Source organism: Macadamia integrifolia, chromosome 4 (assembly GCF_013358625.1).
Source record: "Macadamia integrifolia cultivar HAES 741 chromosome 4, SCU_Mint_v3, whole genome shotgun sequence".
In the NCBI taxonomy this organism is placed as follows: domain Eukaryota; kingdom Viridiplantae; phylum Streptophyta; class Magnoliopsida; order Proteales; family Proteaceae; genus Macadamia; species Macadamia integrifolia.
Window position 1 is genome coordinate 18,736,264 of NC_056560.1, and position 12,313 is coordinate 18,748,576.

General features: G+C 38.6%; 1 protein-coding gene across 1 annotated transcript in view; it reads left to right on the plus strand.

Moving 5' to 3' along the window:
- Positions 1–12,009, plus strand: part of LOC122076528 (UPF0664 stress-induced protein C29B12.11c) — a 35,838-nt gene extending 23,829 nt beyond the window's left edge. Inside the window, exons 3-5 of the mRNA XM_042641862.1 lie at positions 11,175–11,246; positions 11,325–11,542; positions 11,625–12,009. Coding sequence (XP_042497796.1) covers positions 11,175–11,246; positions 11,325–11,542; positions 11,625–11,733 — 399 coding nt within the window. The 3' untranslated portion in view covers positions 11,734–12,009. The remainder of the gene's footprint in view (positions 1–11,174; positions 11,247–11,324; positions 11,543–11,624) is intronic.
- The last annotated feature ends 304 nt before the right edge of the window (positions 12,010–12,313 follow it).

A 12,313-nucleotide genomic window follows, 5' to 3' on the forward strand; every position in this document is an offset into this window, starting at 1 on the left:
CTTTCTTTAATTTTTTTATTCTTTCCTAAAATACCCTTCCCTTCCTCCATTATCCTTTTCTGTCCTATTGTTTTAGTTACTTTCAAGTATATCCTTGCCTCCCACACGTGATATCCTTTGTGGTTTAAATTGAACTTCAAAATATTTACACTTTTGCCACCTTGTTCTAAACTTTCATTTAATTACTCTTTTGCCATTCACCCTTTGCTTTAAGTGTTCTCTTGCCATAGTGGGTACATAAAAAAATTATGAATACAAACCTAGACAATGGATCTCAATCTTTTATTGGATATCCATCAACAAATGCAATTGATAATAGAGAAGCTCGATGAGGCTCAATGACATTGCACATACATCAAAACCCTAACACACTCTACCTTCAACTATGTGATCTCAGCTGTTGAGCAACAAGTAGACGAACCAGAAGATGAATCACCAGTGGTAGAAGATGAAATGGCCCCATTGGAAGTTGAAGATCCACTTGTGAAAAATTTTAAATTGGTTGATCTCATAGTGAACCGATCGATTTTATTTTCCCGAGTCATTATTTCATCAATGAACTTCGCGTCGTGGATTTTATATCATTTGATCATGGTTTCGATGGTGACTTCATATAGACAATGATGAATAATGATCGATTGGAGTTGACTCCCGTTCTACAAAACTCATGGACGAGTTTTTCTCAACGCCGGGGGGAATTGATGCAGATACGCACCCATGGGGCAGTCCATACCCATCTAGGTTTCCGGATAGGGATGAACCAGATCCATATAGGTTTTGGGTCTAGTAGGATTTTAGAAATTTACTTTATTTAGGAAGATTGGCTTTTATTTGATTTTATTCACTTTATTTTAGCAAGCTGGGTTCACATACAATTTAGAGTCTTAGTAGAGTCGGTTTGCTTAGTTATGGTAATTTCCTTATTTCAGTTGGTTTCTAATTATGTCTTTTATTTCCCTATATATTGATTGTAAACAGTGGACAAAATTAGAGAATAGAAAATATGAATTGAGTAAATGTTTGAGAGCCTGCGGGCATGTGTGCGATTCTCCGCCGCGCCTTCTTTGTCCGATTGTTCCCTCTCCCCTGCAAATCTGACCCATCTCAGGGAATTCTTCCCGACCCATAATATCATCATCTTCTTCTTCTACTTTTATATTTAGACCTATGCTGAAATTGCATCACATACCCCTAGTTAAGGAGCATTTGGACCAAACCATGATCACACTGTTTGGACCACCAACCAAAAGGGAAAGAGAGTAGCAGGCAGTTGACCGTAAGGTCCTTGAAAGTTGAAAGACCATCCAGTCTTGATTGTTGCATCTATGGTTTTTGAAACCAGATTGGACTGGCTGTCAAACTGGAATACTGGAACTGCTCTCCTTTTGGTCCGTTCAAGTATAGAAAACCAGAATCAAATCAGTGATATTCCTGAAAACAGTTTGGTTTTTAGAACCACTCAGTTTAGGTTTACTTGAGTAGAAAATCTAAACTAATCCATTATTTATCTTGGAGTCACCTTTAGGCCATAGACTATATTCTAAATTCCAGCCTAATTAAAGATATTTTTTGGGTTTCTCCCTCTGGCCTCAAGGACTTAGGGAGTTAGGGGCGTATGCAAAGACGGCTCAAAGGAATGGTTCAGGTTTTCTTGGGTTTCAATGGGAATTCGGGTGTCTAGCTTTCTGCTAGTGTAAGTCAAAGTTCTTTTATTCAGCCTCTAGTTGGTTCCCTTGGTACCCTTCTTTGGGATCCAAAATATGAGTTTGAAGGGTTTGAGCTTGGCAACAGTTGACAGGGGTCCCAAAGGCTAGATGATCATATTAGTGACTATCTTGTTCAATGAGATGCATAAGTCAGCAATTTCAACTGCATTTTGAAGCATCATTAATGTAGACTAGGATAGGGAGACTAACCAAGTCTTCAACTGCAGGATTTATCTTCAGAAGAACAACGATAACCAGCCCAGTAATATAACAGAAAATCAGAATAGAGGAGAAAACACAATAAGACTATCAATTCCAACAGATCTGGTTCCTCAGGTCAAATTAGAAAGCAGGTCCAGTAGCCTAGCAGGGACTATTACAGGCCTTACACAGTCCAATTAATTATAAGCAACAACATAGGAGAGCATAGAAACCAGAACACAGTAGAACAGCCCTATCGATTTCAGTTTCAGCCTTAGGAACTCACTACAGGACAAAAATAAGGAGATTTTGTATATCTCAATAACCCCAGGCCAGAAAGGTCTCCCTCTTGGATCGAGTTCTTCCCTAGGTAAGGGGCACCTTCGATCCAAATTTCAGCTCAAACTGATGGCTGGTTTGGTCTGGGCAGAATCTGAAAGGTTCTCATAGAACCTTCTTTATCTCTGGACAGAATTGAGAGAATTGATTTAAATACCTGTTTACTTAGAAGAGATCTGTAACACCTTGGATGGTTGATAGACGAAGAAGAAGAACACTTGAGAAGAACCTCTTGGGCTTCACACCGCAAAGAGTCAATTGGATCAAACACCAATTCCATCAGCCTTAATCAAACACAAAACAACTCTTCACGGAGAAGACAATAGCAGCAACCATTACTTTGTTTATCAAAATCATCCTAGCTTTAGGAGCCTCCTGTTCTTTATTTATAATTATGGGGGAGGGAATTACAAAATAGAAGGTTCCATAAAGGAAATCTTAATTTAGTCTCCTAATACAATACTTACTAGAAATATAAATTAAAAACTAACTGAAATTAGAAATTAGCTGAAAAAGGAAACTAACTACTGATGACTTGACTCAACTAATAACTTGATTCCTAAGGAAACAAATATAACTTAAATCAAACCCAACTTAAAAAGGAAACTAATGAAAAAGGAAACAAACTAGTAATCCCGTCTGCAACCTTAGAGCACCTCTTTTCGGTCCATAAAAGTGGCCCATTACACTCCAAACCACATGGACTGAAGTCCCAACACATATACAACCCATCTCTAGACTTATTCCTAATAAAACAAGCCTAGTTTGGTGAAGAATCTGCATCAATCATCTTATAAGACAGTTAAGAAACATCAACTTCCGGAGTGTTGTGTGATCGATGTATTCCTTTAAGGCTAAAGGAAAATTTCATAGAACAATCATATAACCGGCTAAGATGTATGGTGAGGAATGTTGGGCAGTTAAGAAACATCATCTAGATAAACTTAGTGTAGCAGAGATGAGGACGTTGAGATGGATTTGTGGCAAAACTAGGAAGGATAAAGTAAGGAATAATCATATTAGAGCTGATTTGGGAGTAGCTTTGATAAATGATAAGCTACGAGAAAGTCGTTTGAGGTGGCTTGACCATGTTCAACGGAGGCCTTTGGATACTCTAGTATGGAGGAGTGATTTGATTCAAGATTGAAGGAACTAAAAGAGCCAGGGCAGACTTAAAATGGCCCTAGGAGATGTGCTGAGGAAAGACATTATGGCTTAGGCCTTGTATCAAGTATGACCTCAAATAGAGCTTATTGGAGGGCAAAGATACATGTAGCCAACCCCATTTAATTGGGATAAGGCTGAGTAGTGTTGTTGTATCTTATTACACAAGGCCTTGTTAATGTGGTATTGTTTCCTGGAGTCATTTACTTATTTTCTCCCCTAAAATCTTTTCTAATTTCATTTTTCTGTAAAGAATCAAAAGAAAAACTAGAAGCAGCAGCAGCCAAATATACTAATTGATTAGATAGCATGGAGAATTGAAACTGACGATCTTTAGAGGTTGTTAAATTGTGGTCCTAATTGGTGTCGTGGACTCCTATTGGACCCATTCATATGTTTGGTGGTGTTAGAGTTAGATTGTACTCGCGATAGGGGGGAGTGTCCCTATCATGAGAATGTTTTAGTTTTATTTGGTAAGTTGGTATTTCCTTTTCCTTTTTGGTTTCCTTCATGGAGTGTAATTCTGTTTTATGATATATACAAATAAAGTCTGGGAGAACAGCTATAGTTCACTCTCTCTTAATCTATCACTGGTTCAGTTATCTTCTTATCCAACTCTCTTCTTCTCTCTTCTTATTCTTGCCATTGCTGGTTCCTAGGTTTTGGTACTGTCACATGTATGAGAGCTACTCTTTAATCAGTACCAGCAATATTCCTTACCTCGATTTTGATAGGCCTTACGTAGTTCCTCTTCTCAGATGCGCAGCCACCATTGCTGCTGCTTTCTATGATGAAAACCTAGTTGTATGTCAACGAAAAACTAGTTAATGCTTGGTTGTGATGTTTACCGCATCAGGCTGGCTTCTCATGAGATTTGGTTCATCTACAAGAGATGCTTTCTGTTGGAGGATAAGACTGTCGCCCAGTCCCTGTTTTTTGTTGTTGCAGAAGCCAGTTCCTTGCTTTTGCTACATCAACCGTGCCATCCTTTTTTTCCCTTAGTATTGGCTGGATATTCTGGTGGATCCAACCTTCTGATTCATCTCAAGTTCTTACGTTTTGTTGGTCTACTCCTAAGGTGCACTTGATACATATTGGGAGTGTGCCAGACATCTTGATTTTCTGATACTTGGATATATTTAATCAGCTTTATTTTGTGGGGTTGTTTCCTTTTTGGTTCTTCTAACTGTTTCTATACTTGGATATATTTCAGAGGGGTCCCCCTCTTGAATTCGGTCAGTTTTCAATTGACTGTTATTAATATGCTTAATGGCTGAAACCAAATTGGACAATGTCGTCACTATTAAACTGAATGGAGTTGGGAACTATCTGTTATGGGCTCAAGCAGTCAAAAGTATATACCAACGCAAAAGGGAAGTTGATTTACCTTACATCTGACCCCCCTCTTGATTCTAAAGACCTTATAATATAAAGGCCTATGAGGAGTGGATGCGTGAGAATGACACTGTCCTCATATGGTTATGGAACAATATGGTTCAGGATATTGCAGCCAATGTAATGTTTCATCCCATTGCCAAATGAGTGCGGGAGGACTTGAAGCGGACATTCTCCTAAGAAAAGAATATTACACTTTACGAAATACATGATAAACGATTAATTGTTTTCTTTTAATCAGGGGGACAAGTCCTTGCATGAGTGCTTCAATGCATTATCGGGTATACGAGAGGCCACTTACTACCAATCTACAAATTCAACAGGAAGAGTTTTATATGGCAGGACTAAACCCAGATTATCAGTCTGTCGTTGCTTGTTGGGAAAAGGTGCCTTCCCTTTGATGAGTCCTTTAGGCTATTTGTTACTTCTTCTAAGGTTGATAATTCACCCGCTCCCAAAGATAGTTTTGCATTTGTTTCTGGTCATGGCCGAGGTTTAAACTTCTTTGCAGAGGGCGTGGTTCATGTGGATGTCATGGCCGTGGTGGCAGAATACAGGTTGCTAGTTGAGTGATCGACCCTTCAGACTGTGTTCTTTTTGTGGGAAGCCCAATCATACTATCGACATGTTGGGCTAAAAATGGATGATCAGAGTGGGTTCCATCGTTGATTAACTTTGCTACGTCTGATGGTAGTATTGGAAAGGTGTCTTCTAGTGACACCAAAACTGCATCTAGAGTCTCTTCATTAGGGTCTGTGTCTTGCGATGATTATAATCACTTATTGTTAGAACAAACACCAAATAAAATGAAGAAAACAAACATATTCACACAAGATGACAGAGATTTAATGAGGTTCACACACAAATGTGATGTGCTGTCCACGGGCGAAGAAGAAGATGATTCACTATGTTGGAAGAAAGATTACAATGGAGATCTCTCAAGAATACCCAAACTCGTGGCAAGAACACTCGCCCAAAAACCCTTTCACAAAGAATACCAAATCTCACTTGTTTACACAACAAGACATCATATTATATAAATACTCTAAGTCGGGTCGATCCATCAGGACGTGTCCAGTCGAGTTATATTGTACCACAGGGGCAAGGTCACCCCCATACGAGATCACTGATGGGCTGATAGGTCCAAGCCCTTTGCTATCATCACAAACCGTAGAAAAAATTCCCATTCAGGTCACCACCAAATCTTATTGGAGTGGGTCAATAATTCGAGACACACATAACACTTATTAAAGCTTGTCCAGAATTTTCAGCCATTCCCCGTTGCATCTTCATCCTACAACTACTACTTTGGCCCACATAGGTACATTAGCTTTTCTTACATCACCTCTTCGATTCCGTGGATGGTAAATGAGAAACACTGTCAGAGTTGCTCAAGCCAATGGGTTCTCCTTTGGAACCAAAACTGAAATTTCATTGTGTTTGACCTTGGAGGGAAAAATTCCCAGTGCAAATGATCTTGGTTTATATATTCCAATAGTCCTTGGTCTTGGAAACTAAAGGCCATAACATACTTCTCGTAGAGGTAGAAGAGCAAACAAAGAGCTTCTATTGAAAAAAACGTTAAAAGCCCCTTATCTATCTCAAAGATGTTGATATAAAGGTAATCTGGATGGATAAGGAGCCCTTGGAGATTTTCGTGAAAATATTGATCATGGTTAAAAGTGTTGATTCATATTGTATTGTATCGACTGATGTTGATATCAATACGATAACTTTTTTTTTTTTTTTTTGAGTGAAGTGTATCCTTACGTATCGATAAGTATTGGCCGATACACACCGATACGTACGATACTCACTGATACACACCGATATGCACCGATATGTATAGATACATATCCTTATGTATCGATAAGTATCGGGCAATACACACCAATACATAACGATGCTCACCGATACAAAACCCATTTCACTCCTGAAATAGAGCCTTCTCTCGTTGACGGTACTTCAGTTTCCAAAATTGGAAGCACAACTGCGCAATCATTCTCCTTTTCATTTCTTGGATTTGGGGCTTTGGATCATTGGTAGAAAAATATTCAGAATCTACAATCAAACTATGTTTGAGGATTGAAGCATAAAAATCATCCATTGAATCTAAACATAATGCAAGATAGGTAAGTTTAAAAAAAAAATTGATTTTTTTTTTCCCGCAAAATCTTTGTTTTTACTACTGTGTTTTTGCTAAGAGTTGAGAATCACAAGGTTTGGGGAATGATTCGACTTGTTAGTAATAACATAAGTCACCTTTATTTATAAGAAGGTTAAAACCATTACAGATAAAGAAAGTAGAGTGTCACTGACTAAGCGTCCCTGTCTACAAGAATTACTACAGTAAATAGTAAAATAACCAAGGTGGTAATAAACTACTATGGTCATCGAAAAATTCCCCCTCAAGTTGGTGCAAATGTATCATACATGTCGACAAGATGATGAAACATCTTATAGAGAATAACCTTGTTCGAGTTTCTCTTTGATGAAGTGCCTCTCAATCTCAATGTGCTTTGTTCTATCATGTTGGACTGGATTATGAGCAAAACTGATAGCTGCCTCGCTACCACAGTACAACTACATTAGATCTTACAAAACAATTCCATGATCACACTATAGGCTCTTAAGCCATATCAACTCATAAATCCCCTGTGAGTTGAACTAAAGGGCTTTGACCCTTATAGTAAAAGGGTGGAGGAACCAAGATCCTCTAAATGGTGGATTTAAGCCTCCCCACCAACAAATTTGCTAGATTCTGCCATGTGGCAGCATCTAAGGGGGGGGGTTCAAAATTGGCCTCCCTATGGGGCTCGCTTTGATCTGGCTAATTCCAGGAGATTTGATTGTCTGATTTTGAAGATCTATATAACGTTGGTAAGGAAAGATCTTTCACAAATTTGGTGGAGAACACTGTTGTATCTGTTTCTAAAGCAGGCGGGCTGTCAGATTGGGGTTCTAAAGTTGTGTTAATTGTTTATGTTGATGACATTATCATATCTGCTGATATGATGAATCGGGATTGCAAAGGTAAAAACCTATCTACATTAGTATTTTCAAATGAAAGACTTGGGCTCCCTCAACTATTTTCTTAGGATCGAAGTAATACGAAGCAAGAAGGCGATTAGTCTATCACAATGCAAATATATGATATATCTCTTGACTGAGACTAGGATGGTTACATCTAAATCAGTTGATACTCCTATGGATCCACATAAGAAGTTTGGAACAAGAGCAAGGATTAAAGTATCGATATCGGTCGCCGTATCGATAGGCCAAAATTAAGATACGTATCGGAGGGTATCGTATTGTATCAGAGATACGCTAAAGATACGCATATAAATAGATATGAAACACCTTTTTAAACACTTTTGCATAAAAATTTTGTTAAAAAAAGTTATTGATAACATGTATTATGTATAAACACTAAATTAAGGGTATCGTACTAAGAATTCAAGGTTTGTAGTTGTCCCATGAATGTAAAATCCTTGTTCCCAACCTTGATTTCCACTTTAATTAGAGAGAAATATGGTTGGTAGCAATTTTAGAACAAAAACCCCTCAAAAAATCGTGTTTTTTGAAAAATACCCATCTTGGCCATTATATGACCGTAGCACACTGTCTCGGTACATACCGTTACTCACCAATACGTACCGATCGATACTTATCGATACTCATCGATATGTACTGATACTCATTGATACGTACTGATTGATACATACCAATACTCACCGATACATACCAATACATACCAATACGTATCAATAGTGTATCGGTGCATATTGGTATGTATCGTAGCATATATATCGATACGAAAGTATTTTAAAAATCCCATGTATCATATCGGTGTGTATCGTATCGGTAGGCTAAATTTAAGATACGTATCGGAGGGTATCGTATCGGTATCGGAGATACTTTAAACCATGAACAAGAGATGGTGAAATTTTGATGATACGCACTGGTACGAGAGATTAGTTGGAAAGCTTATTTATCTTGAATCTAGGAAAGGGGCTTATTTATCGTCCTGATTAGAATACTGATCTGGTGGGATTTTCTGATTCTGATTGGGCTGGTGGTGATGGAGAACGGAGGTCTACCATATGTTTTGCACATTTATTGGTGGCAACTTTGTCACATGGCAAAGTAAGAAGCAAACAACGGTGGCTAGATCTGTGCTGAGGTTGAGTATAGAGCTATGACCCAAATTGCAACTGAGTTGAAGTGGTTGAAATCTTGATGCAGATTCTTCACCAAATTAGGCTTGTTTTATTAGGAATAAGCTTAGGGTTGGGTTGTATACGTGTTCGGCCTTCAGTCCATGTGGTTTGGAGTGTTTTGGGTTACTTTTATGGGTATAAACTAGGGGTTCTAAGGTTGCATACGGGATTCAGTGATTTGTTTCCTTTTTCTCTAGTTTCCTTTTTAGATGGAGTTATTTAGTTTCTAATTTCAGTACCTAAATTAGTTTCTAATTTCAAGTCATTGTTAGTTTCTAATTTCTGCTTAGACTAGTTTCTATTTTCATTAGATTCTAATTTCCAGTTTTTAGTAACTTCTTGTAATCAATTTTTAGTAACTCAGATTTAGTAACTCTGAGTTACTATTACTTGTTAACCCTCCCCATCATTATTATAAATAAAGGAGAGCTCTCATCATAGAGAGACGATTTGAATTTATAAAAAATAACTCTGGCGCTGGGTATCAATGGTGGTTCCTTGTGTTTGATCAAGGCCTAGGGATTGGTGTTTGATCCAGTCGACGCTCTGCGGCGAGAAGTCCGAGTGGGTTGCTATTATTTTCTGGTTTTCTTTAGTGGATTATCTTCTCCAGCAGAACAGGTAAGTAATCTGAATTTTTCTGCAGAAATTTCTGGGTTAAGCTCTCTATTTCCTATTCTGTCGACCTAGTCTATTTTGGAGTTCTGGCTACCCGATTGCTTTGAGATTTTGGTCGACTGTTAGGACCATTAAGAAGGGGACTCGATCCAGGTTTGGTACTGATCAAACCATGGGTTTATCAGTTTCTGAGTTTTCTTCAGTGCTGGTCGATGGTGATTTCTGCCCAGAAATTATTGCCTGATTTGTGTTATCTGCTATTGCTGCCTATGTTTTCCTGATGGAATGGACCTGCTATTCTGTATTCCGATTTGTTTATTTGACACTTAAACATCTGCTATTGAAGATTCTGAACTTGTTAGGATCGATTGCTTGTTCTCAGAACCTGCTGTCCCAGAATCGAGTTCTGATTTGGTTATCTGGTTCTGCTATGTTTTGATTCTGATCCTACTTATTCGATTACTCTATTTCTATTGCTGGAACTTCTAATTGTTGATGCAAACTCTGCTTCCTGAAATTCCTGATTGTGGATCTGATAATTCTGGTTTGTGTAAGGACTGTTGACTGATTATTTTGGACTGTTGTTGCTGTCTATTATTGGGTGGTTATTTGGTTGTTCTTTGGTTTATAATATTCTGCAGTTTCGGGACTGGTTTTCAAATCTAGTCCTACATTAAATCTCTTCTTTAAGAGTTGGGTTTTCTAATTACTCAACCTACGAAGATGTGTTGTGATAATCAAGTGGCTATCTACATTGCCAGCAATCCGGTGTTTTATGAATGGACTAAACATATTGAGGTTAACAGCCACTTGAGGTATGCAGTATTGAAGAAGCTGGTTGTTACTCCATTCATTTTGTTTGCAGATCAGTTAGCTGATTTATTTACCAAATTGCTCTTTGGTTATGCTTTCCGAAGTGTTGCTCCAAGCTGGGCATGGAAGATTTGTATGCTCCACCTTGGGGGGGGTGGGGGTGGTTGTTAAATTGTAGTCCTAATAAGTGTCGTGAACCCCCATTGGACCCATTCATGTGTTTGGTGGTATTGGACTTGGGACTATACTGACGATGGGAGTAATGTCCCTATCGTATGAATGTTTTAGTTTTATTTGGTTAGTAATAATAATTATTTACTGCAATTTTGTATTTCGTTGTTTTTTTATGGAGGGAAGTGTTATTTCAGTTCTTTCTTTGCTTTCCATGGGCCCATGGGCAGAAACGCATTTTACTGAAAAAATATTCTTAGGTTGGAACAGTCTGCTCTTGCCTTTTCAATCACTAAAATCATTTAAAGCCTTTTTATGCTGTTGTCCTCGGTAGCTTTTGGCATTTGTACCTCTCATCTCTCCCAAATATAGGGCCACTTTTAAATGCCTCATAATGTCTAGATGACGAGGTAGTGTAATTTTGGAAGCAAGCTTTATTTTCTACTATTATTGGTGCCATTCATTTGGAAGGTTATCTAATGAGTGTGTATTTAACGCCATTTATATAAGCAGCTCCATTGAACTCCTTGCTCTTCCTTCTTTGCAGCTTCATGTGCATGTTGAAAAATTTAACCAGCCTATATTCTTCTGCAACAATATATCAGGACTTGTGGAGCCGGTATGTGAGTAGGAGAAATTATATGTTAATTATAATTTTGGAACCTGATCGTATTAGTCTCAATGACAATAATTTCAGGTTGTGCCAGAGGACCAGCATAGAGCCCTCTATTCCACTCATTCTTTCAAGATCTATTTTAAGGAAGGGGGCTGCGGAACCTTTGTTCCACTGTTTTTCAACTTGATTGCTTCTGTGAGACAATATAATCAACACATTTCTCAGTCTGGTTCTGAGGTTCCTCGAGTGGATCCCCTACAAGCGGCTCAAACACCAGTTGACGAAATGATGAGACATGCGTGAGTTGCATGCTTGTTTTCTTTTGTTGTTCATAATAACCCATGCGTGCACCCTCAAAACATGATCGGTTGAACTGTGCAGGTATGTTGATCCAAATGACCCTACAAGAATATTCCTACAACAGCCTAATCGTGAATCTCAACTGAGGCGCCGGACTTACCAATCACAACCTGCGGAAAATTTGGCATGATCTGGTATTAGTTGGTGTTCCGTCTCTGGATGCCGTGTAACAACTAGTCTTTTCATTGCATTTTGTGACTGGTCTCTAGTTGTTCCTCCATTAAGTGTCGTAATAATAATTGCAGTCTCTAGAATTTGGTGGAGGGACAGTATCGGTGCAAAAGCTGGTCTCCTTAGTTCTTTATTCCTATCGAATTGTCGTGATTACCACGCCAGTCTTTCACGCATATGATAGGAATGGTTGCTGGACATACATAAATAAATAAAGGCCAAAAGATTAGCGCAACGTCTTGAGCAATAGCATTCTCTCTCTCATCCCTCTTATGTGCCATTCCCTTCGTGTAGTCTATTCGCTTGTGCTCTCTCCATTAGCCCAACGCGGCTTAGAAACCATACTGGTTTGCTGTTCTTGTTATCTTACATTCTTTGGGCCCGAGCGGCTAATTCACTGTCGCTTGTCAGGGTTTTTACGTCAGTGGAGGGGCATCAACCTTTTCTTCTGTGGTGTAGCATTTTTTTCTTCTTTTAACCCTGTGTTTTGGTATGCATGTGCGTAGAAGTAGATGGCTATTGGCTTGACTAGCGCCCAG